This window comes from Clarias gariepinus, chromosome 22 (genome assembly GCF_024256425.1).
Source record: "Clarias gariepinus isolate MV-2021 ecotype Netherlands chromosome 22, CGAR_prim_01v2, whole genome shotgun sequence".
NCBI classification, from domain to species: Eukaryota; Metazoa; Chordata; class Actinopteri; order Siluriformes; family Clariidae; genus Clarias; species Clarias gariepinus.
In genome coordinates this window covers 9,232,039-9,257,912 of record NC_071121.1, presented here as the reverse complement: position 1 = coordinate 9,257,912, position 25,874 = coordinate 9,232,039, and the positions used below count along the sequence as shown (strand labels likewise).

The window sequence follows — 25,874 nt, the reverse complement described above, 5'->3', positions numbered from 1 at the left end:
CGCATACATAATGTTTGGAGGCAGTGGTAGCTCAGTGTGTCAAGGCTCTGATTTACTGATCAGAAGGTCGTCAGTTCGAGCCCCAGCTCCCCCAGGTTGCTCCAGTTGGGCCCTTGAGCAAGACCCTTAACCCTGCTTGCTCCAGGGGTGCTGTATAATGGCTGACCCTACACTCTGACCCCAGCATATTAACAAGAAGCTGGGGTATGCGAAGAATAAAGAGTTTTACTCTGCAGTAATGTATATGTGACGAAAAAAGCCTGAACTTTATTAAATATGTGAATATACTGTAAATGTTGACCTACGCTACACTATGCACCATTTTATCTGATGAATAACAGCAGCTCATATTGTACATATGCAATTCTCTGTAGTAGGCATACTGTAGCCTGGCATGGGCTTTTTCTCCAATTGTACAAGTGTAACAGATGTAGCATTGCTGCTAGAATTATTATTTTTTTTAAAGTAGTCTCTGGTTTACTGGTTTCTGTTTTAAAAAGTCTATCAACGAAACCTATACTCTACAGCCAAAGGCAATCCTGTGTTTAGAAACTGACGCTAGAGCTGGATTAACATAAATTCTACATAGAGATTATTGATAATCAGATAATCTATAATCCCTAACTGTTTGCCGATTAAGTAGTGTAAGAAGGATGACGTGTCTTATAATTTATTCAGCAAGCATGCAGAGTGTTCCAAACCTTAGCACCATTGCTCAAAATGACACACTCACACCAGTACCAGTATATATATTAGTCCTGCAATGCTAGGTGACATCAATAGAGTAAGACCACAGTGTGAAAAACATATACATTTTAACAGCCAAAAAATGCTAACATTAGCTGTCAGACCTAAATATGATGCTGTTATAAAATAAGAATGCTGTTAGGCTTAGTTTTGATGAAAAATAGATATAGGTTTTAAATGAAGGAGAATCGTTACTGTGAAGAATGAACTAAAGAGACATCTATTGTTTGGCACTTCAGGTTTAAACAATATGAGTTTTTAGTCCCAGGAGAAATGGGTACATCTTGACAACCAACAATGGCTTTAATTTAAAAACAAATGATACTTATTATACTCATTAAAGTATTTTATGGCTTATTATCACATGTCATGCACTACATTTAACGCCCTACAGAGGGTGATGAAAAGTGTCAGTGTAATGCAATGATCTCCCTGCTGGTCCTGTTTTATTTATAATTTATATAAGGTGCAAGCCACTGAGCTGTTTTTTGTTGGACGTTTTTTTCCCTAAGGGCTAGGGGTATGAAATAGAACTCAGAAAAAAAAAACTCTTTCACAACTGTGATGTTTCACGTAACTTGGAAACCAAAGCTTTAGAACAGTTGTCCTGGTTACTAAGAGGTTAGATAAAGAATAGGTCGAAAAAGCTGGAGTATTATGGATCTTGCAGATGCTTTTAACCAAAGTGACTTACTACTATAGGTAGAGACAGTTTGTGCATTCAGCTTGGCAATAAAGAAATCTTGCTTAAATGTTTGGCTCTTGCCAAATACAAAGTGGGGCTCTCTGGCAGTCGCTAACAAGAAGCCTTTACCACTTAGATCGCACTGCTTTTAATGCATAATTCTACCGAAGTTAAAGAAAAAAAGAGGTCATTTGGTGCAGAGACCTGACTAGCACTGTCTGTAATCTCTTCTGTCTTTGTACGCCCCCTCTCTGCCATTAGCAGGAGGGTGATTTGAGTGCAGGCTGATTGGATGACAGCTTCCTGCATTTTGAGTAAGAGAGCAGGTAGACTCTCTTGTGAGAATGTGGTGCATTCACACTGTTGTTTCATACTCCATCACCTCCTTTGGTGTGCCCAAACAGCGGTACTGAATCCTGGGTGTGCCTGGTGCTGCACCCTCAAGGACCAAGATGGTCTTGCGGAGCCTGCGGTCAATGAAATGAGCATCCCAGGCAGGGTACTGTTTCCTGGGCAGGTCGATTCGAATAACCGGCCCTTCTGTCTTTGGGGTGGGGCGGGGTGCAGAAGTCCTTAAACAAGCAGGAGGGCGCACCTGAAATACATCCGCCCCATCACCTACTGCATCCTGCTCCCCTCCTCCTTTAGTCCTCTGCAACGTCCTGGGTGGGCTGCTTACCACATCTGGAGGAGGAGCAGAGGTCACTGTAGAAAGACAGGCTTCTGACACAGCACCTGCCTCCATTGTTCCACATCCCAGATGGGCAACTGTCACAGGCCCATCTGGGTGCAGCAGGCAGTAGTACACAAACATGAAGAAGGTACCCAGGGCGTAGCTACAGGCCACAACGCATACCACCACTACAGCATAGAAGTCAGAGATGCGTGGGCCACGGTACAAGTACCATGCGGAAGTGAGGGCCACGTTTTCGGCCAGTACTATGAAGCTGTAGAGAAGCAGGCGGCAACGTGTGGGTCCCTCTCGCACACTGAACCAGCAGAACACATACACGATGCCCACCATCATGTTGTAAATGATCTCCTCCCACTTTGACATGCAGAAGTCTGTTTCACCTTGGATGATCCAAAAGGTCATGGCACACCAATGGGCCACGATGAAGATCCCAAAGTAGAGTTGAAAGATTGAGGCAAACAGTGCAAACGCCATAGCCCGTGCCCCAACCATGAACAAGTGCCAAAGCATCTGCACAACTGCTGCTTTGTAAGACATGGGAAGCTTGTCATCTCGGGAGTCCCGCAGAGCTTTTTGGTAGGACGCCATCATCCAGGCAAGAGACACCAGCGAGGCAGAAGCAGACAGGCCTGAAAGAGAATGGAGAGGAAGTAAGCAAAATTTTTATGATGCCTTATAATAAGGTAATACGATTTAGCACCATTAGTGATAACTGATATTCAGTGGTAACATCAGTAATCGTTTTCAATATCAGAACACAGAGCTACAAGCTAATGAAAGCCAGGAGTGAAAATATATAGGCAGTGCAACATGAATGTGCTTTTGTCGCTACTGCTTAGTGTCACTAATGACCTGCACTTAATCGAATGAGAGGAAGAAATCAATATCAAGCATAAAACACAAACCCCATAGAAAAATACGAGTTGAGGCATTGAAGTGCTGTGGAGAGATTTCGTAAATATTTAATCACTATAAGGCAGTCCTTCATTTGGCCAGGAGGAAGTGGAACTGAGGGAGTTTTGCTAATGAAAGCCACAGACACAAGTCCAGGCGATTCCACAGCACTTTGATATTTCTGAATCGGAATGGCTCTTGTTCCTGTGTGTTTTAAAGTGGAAACACATGGCACAAAATAATCATCACAGAACAAGAAATGCAAGAATTGGACCGCTGACTAAGAGTTTAAACCAGAACCTGTGCGCCATCATCATAGTGTGACAACTTAAAATATTTATTACTATTTCTAGAGCTAGCTATAGACATAGAAATGCCTGTATGGATATTTAGTTATTATATGCACTACTTATCCTAGGTGAATGGATCCTGATTCATGCCATATAAAACACAAAAGTCTTTTGCAGATATAGACAGAAAATCATCAGATGAAATAATTGCCTGTCGACAAAGATTATACTTCAGGGTATTCTCTTGTGTCAGAGTTCCTCGTTTAACATTCAGATAAAATGCCTCTAAGTGTGTTTATTTTAAACTGTCACTCAAAGCTTCTTTTCCTGGAACAATATGTATGCAGCAAACTTATTAAGCCTTGCAAACAAACCTAGGTTTCTGCATAGAATCGGTATAGAACGTAGGTATTGGTATGTTTCATATAAATATTAACTTGATACACATTAAATATGTACTATCCAAGATGATTGGATAGATCTCTAGATCTATATTCAGTTAATAAAAAATGTGTTCCACTTATAATAAATATTCAATTGTAAAAAGGATGAAAACATCTGTTATTGTTTATATTGTAGAAATAATGAATGTACCCCAATCATTCATAACATTATCACTGATTACTAATTATATACCAGTAGACTGACAGAATCATAAGCACCCAGGGCTCACGCATGCCCACAGGGACCAAAAGTCAGTTGGCCACAATAGAAAAGCACCAAAACTCCCAGTGTAGTGCACTGGGTCTAGCAGGCTGCCAACCTGGTGTCCCCACAACCCGCAACCCACAGCACCCAAACGATCTGCTACCTACGTCCTGGTACCAGACACCACAGCACATCTCCAGAAGTCTTTTAAAGTCATGCCCTATGGAGCCACGGGAAAGAGGAACCTAAAAATACTGGCAATAATGTTGTTTTCATTGGAATGTAATGGCTGATCGGTATATACAGCACTTTGACTTAAACTTACAACAGTCATTCATGCTTGTAAACCTTTTAGAGAAATTAGTTTTAATCAATATCAGGAAGTTACAGGAGTTCAGTAACTTCAGATTGCTATATTTGAAACTCACAACCTTCTGGTCACCAGCACAGTAGCACTAAAGGGTACATTGGTATAGAGTGCAAGGTACCCTGCAAAATTATCATGGTGATTATAATGGAGCTGTTTCGACTGATTAAACACTTAATTAGACACTGCAAAATATTTTTAAGACTTTTATCTGTCATCAACAGGGTTAATGTTATGCATGCTGCTCCTGCTTATAAAACCTATTAACATAAGTTGTGCTCGAAAAGCAGGAGAACTCTCTCTGCAGCTAATTGGCAGATTGACTGGAAACAAACCGCAGTTTAGTGCCCGCAGTGTAAAGCAAATCTGGAGTGGTGGATATATTCAATAATGAATGCTAAGTGAGTCGAAGTTTCTAAATAAATCCCACTGTGGAAATGAATATTAACCTATTACCATCTAATAATCAAAATCAGTCTTGCAATACTGATTAGAAGACCAAGATTGGGGTAATCACTATATGGACAAAACTTGCATGTACACAAGGGTAATTAAAAGGCACATATTTAAGCATACAGATCTTTTCAACACTTAATTATTTGAGACAGGTCATTTTAGTAGTTTGTGGTTCAAACCTGAGATCAGGTAATTTAAGCCTCTGAAATCCCAGCATCGATTTTAATCAGGCGGCACGCTGGCGTAGTGGTTAGCACTTTGGCCTCACACTGCTGGAGTCAAGGGTTCGTTCCCTGCCTTGGGTCTGTGTGTGGAATTTGCATGTTCTCCCTATGCTTGGTGGGTTTCCTTCCACAATCCAAAGACATGCAAATGAGGTTACTTGGCATTCTCAAATTGCCCGGAGTGTGTTTGTGTCTGTGCCCTGCAAAGGATTGCCACCCTGTCCAGGGAGTACCCTGCCTCATGCCCAAGTCTTGAGGATTTTATGAATTTACAATAGCAGGTCTTAGTTATTATGAATATTGCACCGCTAATTTGAACAAAGAAAACTTCAAAATGAAAGGGAAATTAAACAATATAAAATTATGTATCTTATATACCACATCAATTACCCATAACATGAAAACCATCAACCATCAAACCTATCAACTTTAGGCCTCTATGGGATAACACTATACTGAGATAAGCCTGCAAAGTGATCCCCAGTGTATACAATTTCAGGCCGATTAGATGTAGCTCACCTTGTAAAGGAAGGACCTGCATGGCCTGGACCATGATGCTGAGCTGCAGGACGAGTTGAGGAGCGCTCTTCAGGAAGGTCTCCAGCAGCCGTAACATGCTGATATCCGCACTCTCGAACATCATGCGCCAGTAAAAGTGTCTGTGTCCGCTGTCCCCACGCCATCGGCTCTGCACTCCCAAATACAGGGAATGGATATACCTAAGGGGCACCCCAAGATGCAGCACAATGAATGCAAGGAGATGGAAAAAAGAAAGAGCTGGAAATATGTTTTTGATTGGGTGGAAAGAAAAGATGCCTTATCATCATCAATGCAACGTTCATACTGTTGTATTTACATTTCTTTAATATTTGCCCTGTATAAGAAAAACCAGCAGAATCTTCATCCTATTTGCTGATCTACACACAGAGTACAGAGATTCTGTGGAACCTGTAAGCTACTGTATGAATCAGTACCACTCCCATGAGTATCAAAATTGTGCAGAGTCGGTTGGTACGATAGAGCATGTCCACAAACATAGTTTTACCACATAAAGTAAATATTAAATTGTTTATTATCAACCTAAGATTGTTTATAAGAAAATTCCAATGAAAATGTCAGAAGTTGACCAAATATGCATGAGTATTTAAAAAAAGTACTGGCAAATCCATAACCAATTATGTCTGTAGAAACGAAACATGCTTATGGTGCAGAGAAAGCCGACCTAATGAGCAAACGGAATTATGCACTTTCGCTGGTATTAATAAAGCCTGAAAGAACTCAGCAAAACTTTTTATTCATTTTCTCAGTGTAGAAATGTGGAAAATGCCTCTCCTTCTCTTTCAAAGCAAAAATAGATTAAAAAGTAATAGTTCAGTTGTTTTGCTTATATGTCATCTTATTTTCTTTTAACAAATGGCTTAAGGCTGATTGTAAGTCTTACAAACCTTTGCGAATAAAAAAAAAACAATAAAACAGAATAGTATGAACTAAAGGAAAGAGGCTTGACGGTGTCAAACCGAGACACCAATGTACTCTAGATTTTATGTGCACTGGGGTTAATTTATTTAAGCCCATGTTGCTGACACATCCATAGAACATCATTAGCAGAGCTTGGGTCCTAGGTGCGGACTGACAAGACCAAACAAGAAGTAACCTAAGGGGAAATGGCAGGATGTGCAAAATCAACATTAATGTTTACTTTTCAAGTATCTACTTAGAGATGCTGTTTTTTTTCTTTTTTTTTTGATGAGGTCATCTGGCAAGAGACTTCTGCAATCACCTGGAAATATCCCTTCTCCTTGTTTGCACTCCCTTGAATGCTGCAGAATTTGAGATAATTTAAGCATACGGATACTGTATAATAGCTCCAAAGCTTCTGGAACAACAAATATTTATGTTGAGTTGTGTTAATGCATGAATACACACAACAATAGAAGAACACACACCCAGTTGAAACATTTCTACTGATGACTTTTACTTAGATATTGGCTTAACACCATGTTTTTAATATTAAGAATTATATCTGCATCAAGGCTTCTGTTTATGAAGCTTCAGAAAAACTGACATGTATTGAATATAATACGAATATAGCGTAGAAACATTTGACAAAATTCAGAAAAAGTTATCACACTGTCTACAAGCTAGGACAAACAGTTAATAAATTGATCTAACTGTTCTAAACATTTTTAGCCTCCGTTCGTGTTCGTTTTGCTTCACTTGACAGGAAAGAGACAAAATGTGTAATTTTCTTACAAAGGAAATAAGCGTAATAAGAGTGCTGGCTGGAAGCCAGGAGATTGGCACAATGATTCACCTCCGGATGATGATTTACATAAAATTGCTTTACACCCTCCTCTTAGCTCCATCCTAGATGGATGTGAGTGAAAAGACAGCTCTTCAAAAGACAATCACATCCACAGTGCCAGAGCTGACAAAATGAATGGCTCGCATTTGACAAGTGACGCTAATTTCACTTTTTGTTTGAAGCCGAAGATTGTTCTTGGTGAATCAATAGATCCCCTAAAACCTCCTTCCTTTGAGGTCAAAATCTTTTTCGATCAGCCTGAGAGTGAGGTTGTTATCAGATAAAAAAAAAAAAAGCATTACACATTCTGTTTCTTTTATCCCAGCTGTATATATATAACTTAATATTGGGCTTGGTGGTGTTTGTGTCCACACACATAGTTTATAGAATTTAGCTGTTTGTGCTCCAACAAAGCTATGAAACAGCTGCAGGTTGTTACAGTTGCAGTCAGACGTTTACATACACCCATTACGAACATGAATCTTCCAGCAGTACTGAGCTTGTAATGATTTTTAAGCTGCTCTTTTTCTGGAGCAGAAGGATTGCGTAACATGCGTCTTTAATAGAAGAAAATGTCGAAGATTTGCTGCACAGGTTTGCAATTATTTTGGGATTTCTGAAATCAATACCGGGTCATAATTATACATACAGAACACCTTACATTTTGTTAAAAGTTTCATTTGTAGCAGATGCTTTGGCCACTTGACCACTCTTCGTGGCAGATTAGTAGTGTTCAAGAGAAATTTGTTGGTTTCCTACCATGGATCCCCAAATACTTTATAAGATTGAGTCCCAAAACTTTATCATGTTTTATCCATTCCACAAACATCATTAATGTGTCTTTAAGGTCACTGCCCTGTTAAAACAATACATTTTGTCCAATGTTCAACTGTATAGCTGATGATTTAAGGTTTTTCTGGAGAATTCTGAGTTAGACTGACTTTTTTTTCACTATTTCATCTACTTTTATTAATACACTGTTCCCCCGGCTAGCAGAACAACCCCAAAAAAATAATGCTACCACCACCATGCTTAACAGTTGGTACAGTACTCTGGGGGGTGAATGCCATACCTTCACACTTCAAAACTTACCTTTGGTCAAAACTTTCCTTCAAAAGGCTGTTTCTCTATACATTTGGTCAGCTACACTATTTATAAGCTTGAAGGTTTTGATTCATGAGCAGGTGCATCTGTCTTGAATGGCAGCTTTCCAGTCCATAATGATGGAAAATTTGATAACTGTAGACAGTCACGACCCACAGCATACATCAACGGTTCCTGAGTTGTTCTGACTATTTGAATCATCTTCCTCCCAAGTGAAAGGGACAGTTTTGGACATCTGCCAAAATGGATATACCTCCTGTACAAATGCTTGAACTGTTCTTGGCCACTACAGGTGTTTAGAAACAGCTCTGAGAGACATTCCTGACTTGTGTAACTGTACCTCCCTCTTTCTCAAATTTGCACAGAGCTCCTTGGACTTTCCAAAAATTTTTCAACGTTGGCCTTTTTCTTGGTAAATAAAAAGACACTGTGGGACTATAAGCACTAGTATATTGCTCCAAAACCTTCTTGGGGTTTTCTTCTATTTAACATATATTTTGTATAATCATTCTGCCCCAGAAGAGAATACTCTCACTCACTCACTCATTGTCTATACTGCTAAATCCTGTATTCAGGGTTATGGGGGGCCTGGAGCCTATCCCAGGAGACTTCAGGCACCCAGAAGAGATTCATACAAATAAAATCAATAAAAGCTTAATATTGCATTTGATATTATGTTCATGCCAAGTCTGTGTAATCTTGACATGAGGTGTAGCTACCGAATTCCCTGCTGAAAATACATAGAGATGCTAGAAAGGTAAACACTCATCTCTATCCAGTAAAGCTAGCTAGGGTGATTTTCCTCTCATTATGACAAGCAGACAGATGGTCATCTGTTAAATGCAGTTAATATAATTCAGTATATACAGCAGCCATGTTCATTCATCTTCTATACTGCTTTTCCCATACAGGGGGCCCTGGAGCCTATCCCAGGAGACTTTGAGCATGAGGCAGGGTACATCCTGGACAGGGTGCCAATCCACTGCAGGGCACACACACTGTGAGCAATTTGGGAACGCAAACTAGCCTAATCTGTTTTAGGACTGTGGGAGGAAACCAGTACACCTGGAGTATTATTTTGTAAAAACTCTCGCTAGGATGAAGCAATAGTGGCGTACAGTCATGAGCAGCGCATCTTTATTGGGTCACCGATTCGTTTAATCGATGTCAAGAGTGAATTTAGGAAGGAATATGGTACAGAAAACTGGAAACTACAGGATCATGGAGCGCCACGTCATGGAGGTCACTTTCAGCAGTAATGCAATGAATTACACATATGTCAGGGTACAGTATGATGCGTACTGTATTTTTTTGGTTCAGATTGCTTCATTATAATGAGAGTGTTACAGAATATTCAGGGCCTCTTTCAAGTAAATCACCCTGTACACATAATAGCCTATGCTGCACGGGTTCTAGGTATAAATACATTCAATGGATTTATGCAAGATGTGATGACCCAAACATTTGGAATTGTGAAAGTAAGACATGCATAAATAATAATCAACCGGGTGTTAAGAATGGTTGTGCTTGTTTCCAGTTTTGATTTCCGTGACTGCTGGCAACAATTTCAGCTGACGTGCTTCGGCCGTTATTACTTTACTTAACGAAAAACAGTCTGAGTGACAGTGCTCAATTTCACAGAGAGATTGCACATGGCTTCTAAGGAGAGTTTTTTTTTCTGCTCAGCCTCTCTAAACAAGGGCAACTCTACCGTTTGTCAGTGATTATTGATTTTTGTCCTTGTGCTGTTGAGCAGTCGAAGCAGGTTCACTAACCCAATTGCTCTGCAGTTCATCTTTGTGTTGCAGCAGACGCTGGACATCATCGCTTTTCGGCAATCATCAGAAAGCCCAATTAACTTACTCCTTTACTGAGAGAACACGGCTGATCAATTGACCTTCAATATTAACTGCCTCGATTTCTTTAGTGTAAAATGTCTGGTCAATACGTAATCAGTCTCCCTTGCCTCTTAAATTACTCTTTAACTAGTGCTTTTTATAAGGATCAGTGAGCCAACATGGGAATGAAAACAAACAGCCCTGCACAAACAGCATACTCAAATATTATAGTGAAGCAACTTTTTTGTTGTTGGCATGAATTCCACCTTTTTAAAGTGATGAGCAAGGCTCCCAGCATGACGAAAACCCTGCTAGTTTGGTTTGTTTTGACACACTGTGTGCCTTTGTCCTTTTTCTGCCTCATTGGTGTGTTCTTTATTGTGTGTACCTGTTCTCATTTCAGACCTTGATTAGTTTGTCTATTTCTTCTGTTCCTTTATCTCATTGCAAAGCCTTCACATAACATCTGTATTGATTATGTTCTGTGCAATGTTTTCCTTTTCGCTCTAGTTTACTTTTCTACTCTTGCTCGTGTTTTCATTTCCGTCCTTGGATTATTCGTGTTTGCTGCCTCAATACTGACGATGATTATTGGATTTGCAATATTAAACAACGCGCTGAGTTTACACGCTTGTGTCCTTCCTCTTGCTCAGGCATATTACATCCATAAGGAATGTTCTGATTACTATTAAATATGGCCTGAACCCAGTTGGGCATTCTTTGGTAAAAGATTCCTATTCCAATAAAATTAGATAAGAGATCAGGACACATTAAAGCAACATAATCCATCAAACTACAATTACAGGCCACCAGAAAAGAAAAAAAAAATTAACACCATTTAATGGTTTCTGGTGATTTATTCCACTGTGGTTAACTTGCCAGCTCATTCTCTTGGCTCTGTGGTGAGGTCTGATCGCGAAGAACAAGCACAGTAACACCAAAGTGTCACCAATCAGGTCGGCGATGGTCTAACAGTCTGCTGAGAGATTTAGCACACAGTCAACAGATGAGTACTGATGCCCAGCTTGCTGTATTCTGTGAACATCTAATTAAATCACGATCAGTTTGCAAATAAATACACGGTATGAGTAAACACTCAAAGAAAACTTTTTAATAACTTCACCGTTTGCTCAGTAAAGACAGAACGACTGATATATCTGCCAATTAATTTTTACAACCAAAATCAAACGAAATCAAATCTTTGCTTCTTTCATGTTTCTCTCATCGTTTCCTTTGTTATGTTACACTGAATGAATAAAATCTGCAGTTGTATCCAAATGTGTGATTTTGTCATTTTTCTTTACTGATTAACATTACTGTTTGTGTCAACTCATTAAATACAGCATGCAATGTTTCTTTGACAGCAGTTGGCAGCTTCTTTCTTGAGCAAACTCAGCCAAGGATGAAATGTAACACTCATTAAACAGAAATGCTAATAAAATGGGAGTTGGTAATTTTCTTGCACTGTTGTTTTCCTTCCTTTTGTGCTGCTGCTTGGTATTCCATTTGTATTAAAGAGATTGCTGAATTTAAAACAGCAATCAGGCTTTCACTTCAGTACTCAGTGACCAGTAGTCATCTGGAACAGGGATGGTCTGTACCTCTGCTCTCGAAAGAACATTCGGCAGAAAAGCAGTATAGTGGAGATTGTGGCACGTTTCAAATTTAATATTATATCAGTATGTACAACATACAATCTGCAGCAGTTTCATGGTTATATCAGAAAAAAATGAAAGAAGAAAAAGAAGGAATTTGGCCAATGCTGTTATATGATCATTTAAACAGAAATATGAAGGTAAAGTGTACTGTATGTGCAGACATGCAATAGTGCAACAATGTATAGAGCCTTTTCTGCTGCTAATGAGGGATATTGCAAAGATTAATTTAGGGAAATTGGTGTTATGGAGTGTCCCAAAAAAAAAAAGCATTTCATAAAAATGTACACAATGGTGTACAACTCGATTCCCCCTGCAAAGATAAATAATGCATCACTCTTTTCCAGTGCCTGACCTTGTATAGGACTAGATTCTGGCCTTATATCAATAATAACACATTCAAGTTGATAATCTGGTAAACTGGTGGCAGGACCATGGCCACCCCAGGCTTATCCATGCAGTGGTAAAGCGCTCGCCCTATCATCCGGGGATCGCTGGTTCGATTCCCTGGTGATGCTGTTACCTCTCACAGCCGGAGGTCGAGAGAGCTGATTGGCCGAGCTCTCTCAGAGGGAGGGATGAGAGGTACTTTGTGCTCCCACGTTAATCACGGCTCTACAGCCAATCAAGGGCGTCTGTGAGCTCGCGCACGCAGAAGGAACGGCTAGCGCTTTCCTCCGAGTGTGTCACACGCACCCTAACGGTGCGTGAGCAAGCAGTTCGAAAAGATACGGTCGTCTGGCGTCACACGGTTTTTTAGGAAACACGTGATAGACTTCGGCCCTTCCTTAATGTGGGAGCCCCCTAGTGACGGGGAGGAATTGGCCACAACTAGATTAGGGAGAAAATCGGGAAAAAATCCCCCACCCTCCCCAAAAAAAGAAAAGCACCAGAACACCAAGTGCACCAGAACCCTCCTCACAGTAGGCAAAGAGTCAAAGCTGCTGAACCAACCTCTAAACTTAAACTCAGATCAAACACCCATGGGATGCCCCGGACAAACAAGTCCGATCCACGCAGGCCCCACCCTGCAAACTTTTAAACTGTTAAACTCTTAAATAGAACTAAAGAAAATATCAAAAAGCATTTTGTTTAGGAAAATAGTCGAATAATGATATTTGGCATTAAGCTCATAAGTAGCTTAAAGCCTTTATACGTTTCTCAAATGGTATTTTAACACGTGAAGAGAATTCTGGAACTTTTAGCTTGGTAACAAACTGCACACAATGCTTTTGCTTTGAGTCAGTCATTTAATGACCATTTAACCATAACCTCATTTATCCACACACACACACACCATACACACCACACAAAACAAAAACTCAGCACCTAGCCTGTAGCCCATCCCTGCCTAACTCACACCCATTAACCACCTTATTAAATTCATTTTCCTGTCACAGCTAATCTTTCGGCTTCTGAATTAATGGATTTATTCTCCCTTAAATGTGTTTTAAGAAGAATTTAAGCTCCAGCTGCTGCAGACATGATGAGCATTGCTTCCACACTTCACCCATCCGGGAGTTTGACTTCGAACTTTTACCAACTTCAAATTATCGCACGGTAACAGATGAGAGATTTCTAGTGTTGTCCTTGTGCTCATACTCCCACACTAATACTGCACACACACATACACACACACAGTGTCCACTTGAATCACAGCCCAGTTGCAAAGGAACACGTTCTGAGAGATGTATCCATTTATAGTGCTATTTGCAAGAAAAGATTTGGCTATAAACTTCCCACTGGTTTGTGGCAAACCAGAAAATTTGTGTAAGAGTGGCTTCGTTTTTAAAACGACTCAGCAAAAAAAATAATAAAAAATCTTGATGCAATACCAATTGCCAGGTGAAATGCAACTCCTCTAATCCTCTTCTCTTGCCTGATTAGTGCAATTCTATGTATCATATGACAGTGAAGTAATAAATTACTGGTGGATGTGAACATAATAAAATTACATTTGCGGCGCGGCTATGCGCTGACTAGAAATAAATCGTTGGAAGAGGGTATGGTTTTCGTTCATTGTTCTCAGATGTTACGTTACTCCATAAAATGTTTATACCTTTATAGTAATTTGCCAAAAAGTACAAACCTTAATTTACTGATAATAGCAGCAAAATGGCTTAGCGGTTGGCACTGTCGCCTTGCACCTCTAGAGTCCGGGTTCAAGTCCAAGTACACCGGTTTTCTCCCACAGTACAAAGACATGCAGAATAAGCTAATTAGCATTCCTAAATTGCCCGTAGTGTGTAAATAAGTGTGTGCGTGTGTGTGTGTGTGCCCTGCGATAGATTAACACCCTGTCCAGGTTGTACCCCGCCTCGTGCCCTAAGTCTCCTGGGGTAGGCTTCAGATCCCCCGCGACACTGAATACAGGATTAAGCGGTAGAGACAATGAGTAGGTGAGTAAGAATTTACTGATAAAGGACATGTTGTACTTTAACCATTTGTAGTTACATTTAATGCTGCCATTAGTTATATTCATTCCTTTTAGAACTTAATACATACTTGTAGCTGTAAACAGTCTTTCACACACATGCTCCTGAAGTATACAAGACACAAAAATGCAGATTGTCATGTTACTTAGAAATGCAAGTCTTCCGTCCTGTATATTTCACCCTAGTGAAGAAAAAAAACGTCACTGCTTGGGACAATGTTCTGGACACTGATGAGTTCCCTATTATGTCTCCTTACAGAAGGCTTTACTACAGTATATCACCAAATATATATTTCACCACAACTTAAGTCACAATCCTATTACACACACACGCCTCCCCCAGCATTTTTTTTACACACACACACACACACCTATCTTTGAAACCACTTCTATTTCTCATTGAAACCCAGCACACTTTTACAAATAAGTAGCATTCTTATAACGTTCCCCCTTTCGACTACGAGTAAAACCTACATCAGTAATCCCTCTAATGCAGGTCTGTGAGGAGCCTAGTCCCAGTGTCAGCTTTAATGGCATTAGCAGTAATTCCAGTCAAACAAAGACAGAAGACAGGGAGCGCTCTGTGTGCTAGCTTTATAACAAAATACCATGCTGAGAACCACTGAGGAGAGTGGCAGCAGTAGGAATCTAATCATTCAGGTTTATCGCATGGCACAAAGGAAAGTGAGACTGAGTTTCTTGCAACACAAACCGAGGTGTAAACTTTAAGCCATCTGTGCGTGTGTGTGAGAGAGAAAGAGAAACATTGCAGAACTTAGTACTGGACCTGAAGTGTCTTTCTTTTTCATTTATAAGCTCTATAGTGATTTGTTTACATTATATATATAGAAGTAGATATATTTTGAAATAGCCTATAATTAATATATAATTAATAATTTTTTTTTACTTATTATTCAGCAAAGTAGACATACAAAACGTCTTCACATGCTTGGCAGATGGCTGATGTCTCCTCAGGTAGAAGTGTAAATAAAGGAAGGGAGAAATGTGCCAGGCCTTGCATGGCCAAAATATCTCTATAATATAAATGTGATATATAAAGCAATACTCCAGCTATTTTCATCATGAGGGATTAACATTTTTTACACTATTTTCCAGCATTGAGAAAAGTACAGGGAGTTTTTATACTCAAAACCCACATGGATGAAATCTTTATGCCAGTCATGTTCTGAGAGATGTATCCATTTATAGTGCTTTTGCAAAACATTTGGATAGAAAACATCCCACTGGTTTGTGGAAAACCAGAAAATTTGTGTAAGACTAGCTTCATTTAAAACTTTTATATAACATGAATAAATGTTCACATTCGTCAGCCAAATGTATTTGTAATTTAATTGTTAAATCTGTAAAATTAATCCTTACAGAGGTGAACCTGATGTTTCAAGGCACAAAACATGTGGGTACTACAATAGTCAGTACACTTTGCTCATGTCTATGTCATTTTTAATTAATGCTCTATAGTTACATATTTTAAATGTGTTTAGTCTTCCTTTATAAGTCATTTGGAGTGAATATGCTCTCCATTTAAGATAAATTGTGCTCATCTTACAAACACGCGGACAAAAACACAAACAGAAAATAAAATCTGAATAAATTACTATTTCTATAATCTTTCATTTAGTACCTACAAATATTTATTTATTAAGTATCTGTAGAATGAAACAGAAAAAATGACTTGATATATAGCATTATGAACAAGAGACAAACTGTAATACAGACACAGCAATTTACAAAAGGGTATACGTGTTAGGACAAAAGGGCAAATAAATTTGGCAGACAAGGCTGGCAGGCCGACAGTGTCGCCAGTAGTAAGCATAATTAACCCTTCTCCACACTTCTGGTCGGCCAACAACAGTGTCCAGTCACATAACAGCTTGGTTTAATTACAGTTTAATAACAGTCAGCACACTCACAGGCTGAAAAGGTACGGATCCTGCAAATGGTTTACTACAGTTTAAAAAGTCAAGCCTAAAATTACATTTACAGTTACATTAAAACTCTGTTACCTACAGCAATTAGAAAATAAACTACACCATGTGTGAGTTTTGCCCTTTTAGAAACTATTTATTATTATGGCAATACAACTTGTTTGTGAGCTACTGTACACTGTAAAAAATTAATCCTGGTTGCACACATCCCAGCTGTATACTTAGTAATTCGCATCACTGAGTAATAAATTTTATTTTTTTTGTCATATACAGATCAGATGGAATGTGAGAAAAACCTGAAACACTTATTGCATGAAAGAGATTAAAGTTTTGTTTAACATTAAATAACTTTATTGACTAGAGATTTAATTGCACTGTTAACAGTACTATCCTAATAATGTCTAGCATTCTCTCTTAAAAAACAAAAAAACGTCACATGGTGAATTTCTGACATGTTCTATTAGCTCTGAAAATGACATTCTGAACTTGACATGCTGAACTTTCTATTGCATGTGTCTAAGATAAAGGTAAAGTTATGAAAATGAACAATTTTATGAAAATCATTTAATGATTTCATTCTAAAACCAGTGCAGGAGTATCATGGACAGTTTTGAGTCATGGTCTCTATTTACAAACTTAACTGACTAAATTAAGTAAACCTTTGCTATGGCACTTACAGTAGCTATAAACATAATCATAATGTGATACGCACTGTGTAAAAAGAACTTTAAGTAAGCAAGATTTTAGACAACTACTGTATAGCATAAGCAAAATTAGATATTCTGTAAACGGTTTTCCGCATAATTCTAGTGAAATATATTTATAGAAATGTAATATTTCTGAATATTTCAGAAAAGAAATACATTTTAAAAACGCCATATCTTTTTTTTTCGGAAGAGGGACTACATTCATCTACACACATAAAAATATATTGTGATGCATACACTGCCTGTTATTGGATATGCCTTGTATCCACACTAACTGGCCATTGTATTTGCTGTACATACCATACAGGTGCACTTTGTAGCGTTCAGTTACTTAATGCAGCCCAACTATGAGCTAGTCAATGTTTCACTTTACTCAATGGAGCGAGACCATTTCAGGACCACAACCGACCACTGATGGATGGATGTATAGTATTTGATGGATTATTTATAATATAGTGGTGACAATCACATGGTAATTATTGTAATGCTGGCAGTTTACAGTTACTCTTTGCACATTCTGTGTAATTTTTATATTTTAAACTTTTGTAAATCTGTAAATTGTAAACTTTATTTTATTTATTTTTAAATAGGAAATTCTACCTGCAATTTTATTTTTATTGTATTGAAAGCTGTCTGTTCTGTCAGGGACAGTTGTATAAGCATTTCACTGCATGTCATATTGGGTATAGTTGGGTACAAGACAAATAAAATTTTAATTTGTATCTGAGGTGCCAAGTCGCAAGGATGAAGGACTTGTACTCCATTAACAGATTTAATTAACAATGCATGAGAAAAGATAAACTCGGTCTCCAGTTGCGCACCTCGGCATAGGAAGGACTGCAGGATGTCTTCAGAACCATACAAACTAAAGCCCTATTGAAGACATCTTCTGGACCCATTAGATCCATTTATATCATTTATTTCAAGCCTCATACTAAAATCCTCATACTGGTCATATTTAAGTAGTTAATGTCTTATTTTTGTAACAATAAAGGCTTTTTAAAACCTACAAAATATTAACCGAGATGATCTCACTACCAACAATGTTCAAGTGTCTAACGAAGTAGCAAATTACAGTGTTTAAAACCATAACATTTAAATCAATCCATACCAGTCCCCCACACTATCATATCAGGTCAGTCGTGGTTACTGATGTACAGGGTACGAACTGTGCATAAAAACCAATATGGTCTTGTATACTTTATCTACAAAAAACAGGTATAAATGATACATTTTCCTGGAATGGTTATATAACATTAACGCATTTAAAACAAAATAAACAAAATGTCCTATGTTTGACCACCACCTAGGCAATAACAGATAGATTTATCTTATGAAAATATTAAATAATTGTTTCACTGAAGCTATGTTGATTGTTTTTTATTACATATTAATACATACATATAGAAATGAAATAAATGTACAAGTACACTTAAATTCCCATCTTTTTTAGTCCTCAGCTTGTATGAGAACTAAACAATCCCTGGGATGAACAATCGTGTCTAGAAGTAAGGAAAAACTTTCTCTGAGCCTGTTTTCTATGATGTTCAAAAGACAAAGGGATTTTAGAGGGTGCTTAAGGCGATTTCTGCCTGACAGCCTGAATAAGCAGATGAGTAGACGATTCTCTCTGGGAGATTATTGACCCAGAAGCTCATGAGAGGAAGAGGAGGAGGAGGGGCCCCGGAACCTCCATGGCTAGGAGACGATGAACTGGCACGAGACAACAGGAAATGCTGGACTGTGATAATGGAGAGGGTGTTTCTTCACAACAATCTCCATAACTCAATCTCAGCTTGGGATAACCCCCTGACTACTGGCTACTACAGGGATTTGTATGGCATACAGTGGAGTTTATTGTAAATAAATCCCTAAAGTGTTTTCTTAGGCTAAATGCAATAAAGCGTTAAATTGTTCATTGAAAGATTAGGGAGTTTGCTGTGTGAGCTGAAATGTTAAACAAAGCATGCTAGATTTAATTTAAAACAGCCCACTGTCAGCACCACCAGTCAGCCCTCAAAGCCATTAACGTTGCTCTGAGTAATGTGTAGCGGTCCGTGCCTTTAAGTGGGTGTGTTGCTTTTGATGAGAGCAAAAGCTGTCTGAAGGGAAAAAGAAAAAAGAAATAAAGGAAATGCAATACGCTGAAGATTCAATTGTCTTGCCTTGTGATGGATTATCCGGCAGAGCAAGCTCACACATGATGAACTAGTTTCGACTCAGTATACTATCATGGCATGAGCGCTCCTCCGCCTTTAATCATACGATCATGCATTTTATATATATATATATATATATATATATATATATATATATATATACTGCTAATAATGTTATCCGGTTCTTACCTCCAGACCTGGGCTAGCTGGAGGATGTGCACGATGCTGTGGAAGAGCCAGGCGCAGGCTCTGCAGCAGCGGGTCCGGGCGCCGCTCTCCGCGGTGCTGAAGCGCCTCTGCGCTCCGGACGCAGCCACCACGGCGGCCGCGGCGGACCCGGCGCTGCTCGACTCCAAGAAGTCATACGCGAACCAGCGGAAGCTCAGCACTTGCACCACCACGGACGGCACGACCACGAAGACGAGCGTGAGCGCGAACCAGCGGTAGTAGTGCCGCAGATAGTAGTCGGCGGCCAGCCACAGGTCGGAGGCCCCGTCCGAGAAAAACACGAGGAGAGCGCCGAGCGTCCAGCAGCAGTCCAGCAGAGAGTAGCGACCGCGCGGCGAGCTCAGCCCGGGACTGCGAGCGCACAGGGGCGGGGTGTCGTTCTGTAGCGGCACGGCCGTGCCGTCCGACTTCGCGGCCATGTTTGTTGTAGGAAAGAGAGTAGAAATGAGTAAGGTGGGAACGACTGAGAGAGAGAGAGAGAGAGAGAGAGAGGGATGGAGACAAGAAGGGAGGGATGGATATGGATGGAGAGATGGTTGTATGCGTGGAGGGGGGGGGGGGGGGTCGTATGTCAGCGTTTACACGCGTGGGAGGAACGTGGGAGGGGGAAAAGGGGCTGAAATTTAGTGGGGTTAGTTTAATTCCTTTCCGAGCATCTGACTTTCGTCACTTTTCCTATGGGATCGATCTGTCTCTAAGTAGAATATGGTCCGGAAACTGTCATATCGAAATATTTCAATTAAATCTCGATTTTTTCCACAGCATTGTTCCCAGTGTTCAGTTTAATCGTGCAACTGGACTTTAACACTGGGAGTTTTCCACCTCTGCTTCCTATAAATGATGAACTAGACTGAAACCTATCATGTCCTTACTTCATCTGTCCTAAGTTCTAATTTAACCCAGTAGAAATAGCTAACATCAGTATCGATACTAAAGATAGTATATTCTACTTCTGTTGATTTAGTGCAATGTAGGTATTTGTACACTGTGTGTAACACAGACTGCTTTTATGTGTGAAACCTCACTTGGCAATAAACCTGATTCGGATTCTGATATCTTATTCTGCCTGCTCTTTCTGTCCCATTGTTTTAAGGCGCCCCCTAGTTATTGACTGGTTGCCCAATCTTCACTGCACATCTATTTACCCTTACACCCCTCTCTTCTTTCAAGTTAATTTCCACAATAATGGCCAGCCCAAAAAAGAGAGAGAGAGAAAAAGCCACCACTTCAGGAGGGTCAAATTATTGGTCTACATCAGGTACCAAAAATAATTATGAAATTACTAGAATTTGATTAAGAGCTGACCGACACTATTTGTTTGTAAGGACCTCCCTGAACCTTCATGGAAAAAAAGAATTATGGTCCAAAAAAATAATAATAAAAATTGTAGTAGAAATCATGTCAACCTTTAGTATGTTTGCTATGCATAGTTAAACAGAAATATTTTATGATATTATAATTAAGCTTCATGAGGTGACAGATCTAATCAACATGTTAAACAACTCATGATGGAAATTGCATAATTTTATACTTAGAAGTCTGGGGTTTGGTATCATTGGATGAGAATTATTTCAGTACGATTACTCTAATATTGAAACTAACCCATGTTAAGTCTGCAAAATGTGCTAAAGTATTTATTATTAATTTAATCATGTTCAAGTTTATTGCTGTTCAAATCCTTTCTTTCATAGAGTTCTGGTCAAGAGTTAATCATACTGTCAAAAACAAAGATAATGACACAGGTGGAGGTCGACCAGGTATTGTTGATTTCAGTGATTGGCAAATTGACAAACCAGAAACAACCAAACAAACAAAAATCATTTAAAATGTAATAGCAATTCATGAATACAAGGCTTGATATGGGTGTCAAAAAACTGACACAAAGCAGTTGGTGTGAAAGTTTTTTTTTATACTGTGGCTGTGTGATAGAGCCTAGGTGCCTTTAATCAGTAATTAGGTGAGTTAGACAATGCATGTTGGGAATTACTGTCCTTAGCAGCCACAATGCTTTCTGGGAATACGGTATTAGTTGGATGCTAGTTCTGAAGTAGACATAGCTAAACTGCTCAACCAAGGCACTGCATCTGAGACCGCTGTTCTTCTTGGACATTCCAGTAGGCACTAGAGGACAATGATGACAATGTTCATGAAGGAGGGTAGGTCAGTAATGAAGTCAATGGCAAGGTGTGAAAGGTTTAAAGTATTTTGGCTGGGCAAGAGTACAACAGGAGGAGATTAGCCTATTGATGTATTTGTACATACAGTCTCAGCCAAGCAATCTTTTACCTGGGGGCGCCAATAGGTTATGTAAGTTCCAAGGGGTCCTGTGGCTAGAGAAGTGTGTGCCTAGGTGCTCTGTAGGCCTGTGAGGTGTAAGTGTACAAAGTTTCTCCCCTTTTGGGCACTGTGAACAAGTGGAGACATAGTGTCATTCAGGACTGTTTCAAAATTTTAACTTTAATACACTTGCATCCATCCTTCACCCCATATTTGTTTGATGGCAGTCATAGAGCATTGTATGTTTCAACTGCCAGCACAAGAAAGTATTTAGATCAAACATTAATAGCAACACCTGTTCAGTATGTTGTTGCTTTTGTAAACAGTATTGACATAAATGGCATTCTACCATAGAGAGAAAGGCTCTAGCTGGGGTCTGCTCTGCTACCTTTTTGGACTGTGCAGTCTCTGATCATTATCAGCATCTCCATAGACAAAAACAAAGAACATAAACAACATCAACAGAAAAAGAACACTGTGTAATACCTTGTTATGCTCCGTAGGCCATGACGCCTCATTAAAGAAATTGCATGTAGCAGATTCACCAGCAGGAAGACATCCAAAACTGTGCTCTACCCAAACAGTGCTATCTTTCACCACATGTTTCTTGTTGAGAGCTGCTGTTCCCTTCATCTGATGTATCTATTTACAATGGACAATTGTCAAATATAATATATTTTAAAAGATTGTTACAGACACAGATTAAATTAATGTGTTTATCTATCGGAAAACAATCAAATAAGGTAATGTAGATTGAAAATTAATTATATGTATGTATTTTAAATCACAATATATCAGCGATTATATTATAACTTCTTAGAATACACTGTAAGATAAACTCTTTAATTCATAGCCCAGATACTCATAGCATTTAGCATATAACCATTTCAAGCTGTACTCCAGATGGAAAGTTTGGCCTGCTGTAAGTAACTGTGCATTCTTATTGATTATAAATTTGATATGCACAATGTGACCATGAGAGGGAAAGAAACGATGAACAGGTGGAGCTATGGTGCCATGCAGGACTGTTTTGACACCACAGATTGGAGTCTGTTTATATTTGTAACTGGCTGTTTTTCAAATAATATACAGACATTTGTCACATTTTGTAAAAGAATTGCATTCCTGTCAAGTCACTGGTCAGATTCAACAATTCCGTGCCCTAGTTCAGGTGTACTAAAGGAGTGGAGTGGATACACTTTGTGGGCAATAACCCATCCTCAATACTGGAGGCAATTAAAGAAACAAGCTATTTTGGAAGCCGATATTCAAGGGAGGCTCTTAGCTCAATCACAAACTCTCTTGCTGCTCTGAAGTGCTATTTTGGTCAGTTAGTTCCAGGATCTGTGCATGTTTTCAGCTACTCTTGAGACCTTTAAAAGTTCTACTTTTTACTTACTTTTGTCCCAGTCTCCAAAAAGCCAAGTAGCATATATCTAAATGATTACACACAATACAACAATGATTGCACCTTTAAAGAGCCTTTCTCCTTTCTTAAAAATCCCTAAGTGCCCTGATGACATGACAGTCATGGGCTGCATACTGAATAGAGATGAGGCAGCATTCAGCAGTGGACCAGCTCATATCCTCCTGCAGTCTCAACAGGTTTGAATTAAGCACCATAAAAACAGTAGAAATTAGCCTTAAAGGAAAGTGTATACACTCACCTAAAGGATTATTAGGAACACTATACTAATACAGTGTTTGACCCACTTTCGCCTTCAGAACTGCCTTAATTCTATGTGGCATTGATTCAACAAGGTGCTGAAAGCATTCTTTAGAAATGTTGGCCCATATTGATAGGATAGCATTTTGCAGTTGATTGGAATTTGTGGGATGCACATCCAGGGCACGAAGCTCCCGTTCCACCACATCCCGAAGATGCTCTATTGGGTTGAGATCTGGTGACTGTGGGGGCCATTTTAGTACAGTCAACTCATTGTCATGTTCAAGAAACCAATTTGAAATGATTCGAGCTTTGTGACATGGTGCATTTTCTGCTGGAAGTATCCATCAGAGGATGGGTACATGGTGGTCATAAAGGGATGGACATGGTCAGAAACAATGCTCAGGTAGCCCGTGGCTTTTAAACAATGCCCAGTTGGCACTAAGGGGCCTAAAGTGTGCCAAGAAAACATCCCCCACACCATTACATCACCACCCCCAGCCTGCACAGTAGTAACAAGGCATGATAAATCCATGTTCTCATTCTGTTTACGCCAAATTCTGTCTCTACCATTTGATTGTCTCAACAAAAATCGAGACTCATCAGACCAGGCAACATTTTTCCAGTCTTTAACTGTCCAATTTTGGTAAGCTCGTGCAAATTGTAGCCTCTTTTTCCTATTTGTAGCGGAGATGAGTGGTATCCGGTGGGGACTTCTGCTGTTGTAGCCCATCCGCCTCAAGGTTGTGTGTGTTGTGGCTTCACAAATGCTTTGCTGCATACCTCGGTTGTAACGAGTGGTTATTTCAGTCAAAGTTGCTCTTCTATCAGCTTGAATCAGTCGGCCCATTCTCCTCTGACCTCTAGCATCAACAAGGCATTTTCGCCCACAGGACTGCCGCATACTGGATGTTTTTCCCTTTTCACATAATTCTTTGTGAACCCTAGAAATGGTTGTGCTTGAAAATTCCAGTAACTGAGCAGATTGTGAAATACTCAGACCGGCCCGTCTGACACCAATAACCATGCCACGCTCAAAATTGCTTAAATTACCTTTCTTTCCCATTCTGACATTCAGTTTGGAGTTCAGGAGATAGTCTTGACCAGGACCACAACCCTAAATGCATTGAAGCAACTGCCATGTGATTGGTTGATGAGAAATTGAACAGGTGTTCCTAATAATCCTTTAGGTGATATATATATATATGTGCAGTGTTAAAAATAATAAGAATAATTAAAAAAACATTGAAGATGAAGGTGTGTATAAACATTTGACATGAGATATGTACAAACAAATTATATATATATATATATATATATATATATATATATATATATATATATATATATATATATAAACATTTGACATGAGATATGTACAAACAAATTATATATATATATATATATATATATATATATATATATATATATATATATATATATAAACATTTGACATGAGATATGTACAAACAAATTATATATATATATATATATATATATATATATATATATATATATATATATATATATATATATATATATATATAATTTGTTTGTACATATCTCATGTCAAATGTTTATACACACCTTCATCTGCAATGTTTTTTTTAATTATTCTTATTATTTTCAACATTGCACATTAATGCTGAAGACATACAACCTATAAAAGAACACATATGGAATTAAGCAGTAGACAAATAAATGTTATACAACCCGGAATATGTTTTATATTTTAGACTGTCCAAAGTAGTTACATTTTGCTTTGATGACAGCTTGCCACACTCATTCTCTTTCAAATTGATGAGGTAGTCACCTGAAATGGTTATCATTTTAGATTAACTCTCGTCAGGAGTTAGTTTGTGACATTTCTTGCCTTCTAATGTTCTTTATAAAAGAATTTGTCTTGTGCAGAAAAAGGGATGGGTACATAATCAATACAGATTCATATTATGGCAAGAAAAACTCAGTTAAGTGAAGAGAAAAGACCATCATTATTGTTTAGAAATGGAGGTCTGTCAATCCAAAAAAATTCTCCAGAACTTTGAATGTATCTCAAAGTGCGGTTACCAAAACCATCAAATGCTACAAATAACCTTGTTCTCATGAGGAACATCTCAGGAAAGAAAAAAGCTACCTCTGCTGAAAAAGATAAGTTTATTAGAATGATCCACCTTACAAACATATATCAACATTCATTGTTCAGAGGAGACTGTGCGACCCAGAATCATGCTTGGTGTGTGCTTGGTGGGTTTCCTCTGACAAATGGCTAAATTACAGCAAAGAAACCATTACTTTGGAAGAACAACAAGCTGAATAAACTTGCTTGGGAAACTTGCCAAAAAACACATGGAATGGATACTAGATCAGTAAAAAGTTTTTATTTGAGCTGGTGAGTCCAATTTGAGATTTTTGCTTCTAACCGCCCTGTCTTTGTTAAACGTAGAGAGGATAAACAGTTTCTGAATGACACTGTTGGTGGTTTGGTCAAAATTGAAGGCACGCTTAACCAACATGGTTACCACTGGTTTGCACCTAGTGGGACCATTATTT

The 25,874-nt window shown here is 38.9% G+C and overlaps 1 protein-coding gene across 1 annotated transcript; it reads right to left on the bottom strand.

The window, feature by feature from the left end:
- Positions 1-797: 797 nt before the first annotated feature.
- xkr7a (XK related 7a) lies at positions 798-19,815 on the bottom strand. The gene is made up of 3 exons (XM_053482944.1): positions 19,343-19,815; positions 5,525-5,724; positions 798-2,755 (listed from the first exon to the last, which is right to left on the bottom strand). Exons 1-3 carry the CDS (start codon positions 19,798-19,800, stop codon positions 1,788-1,790), a joined length of 1,626 nt encoding a protein of 541 aa, XP_053338919.1. The 5' UTR covers positions 19,801-19,815; the 3' UTR covers positions 798-1,787.
- Between the last annotated feature and the right edge of the window lie 6,059 nt (positions 19,816-25,874).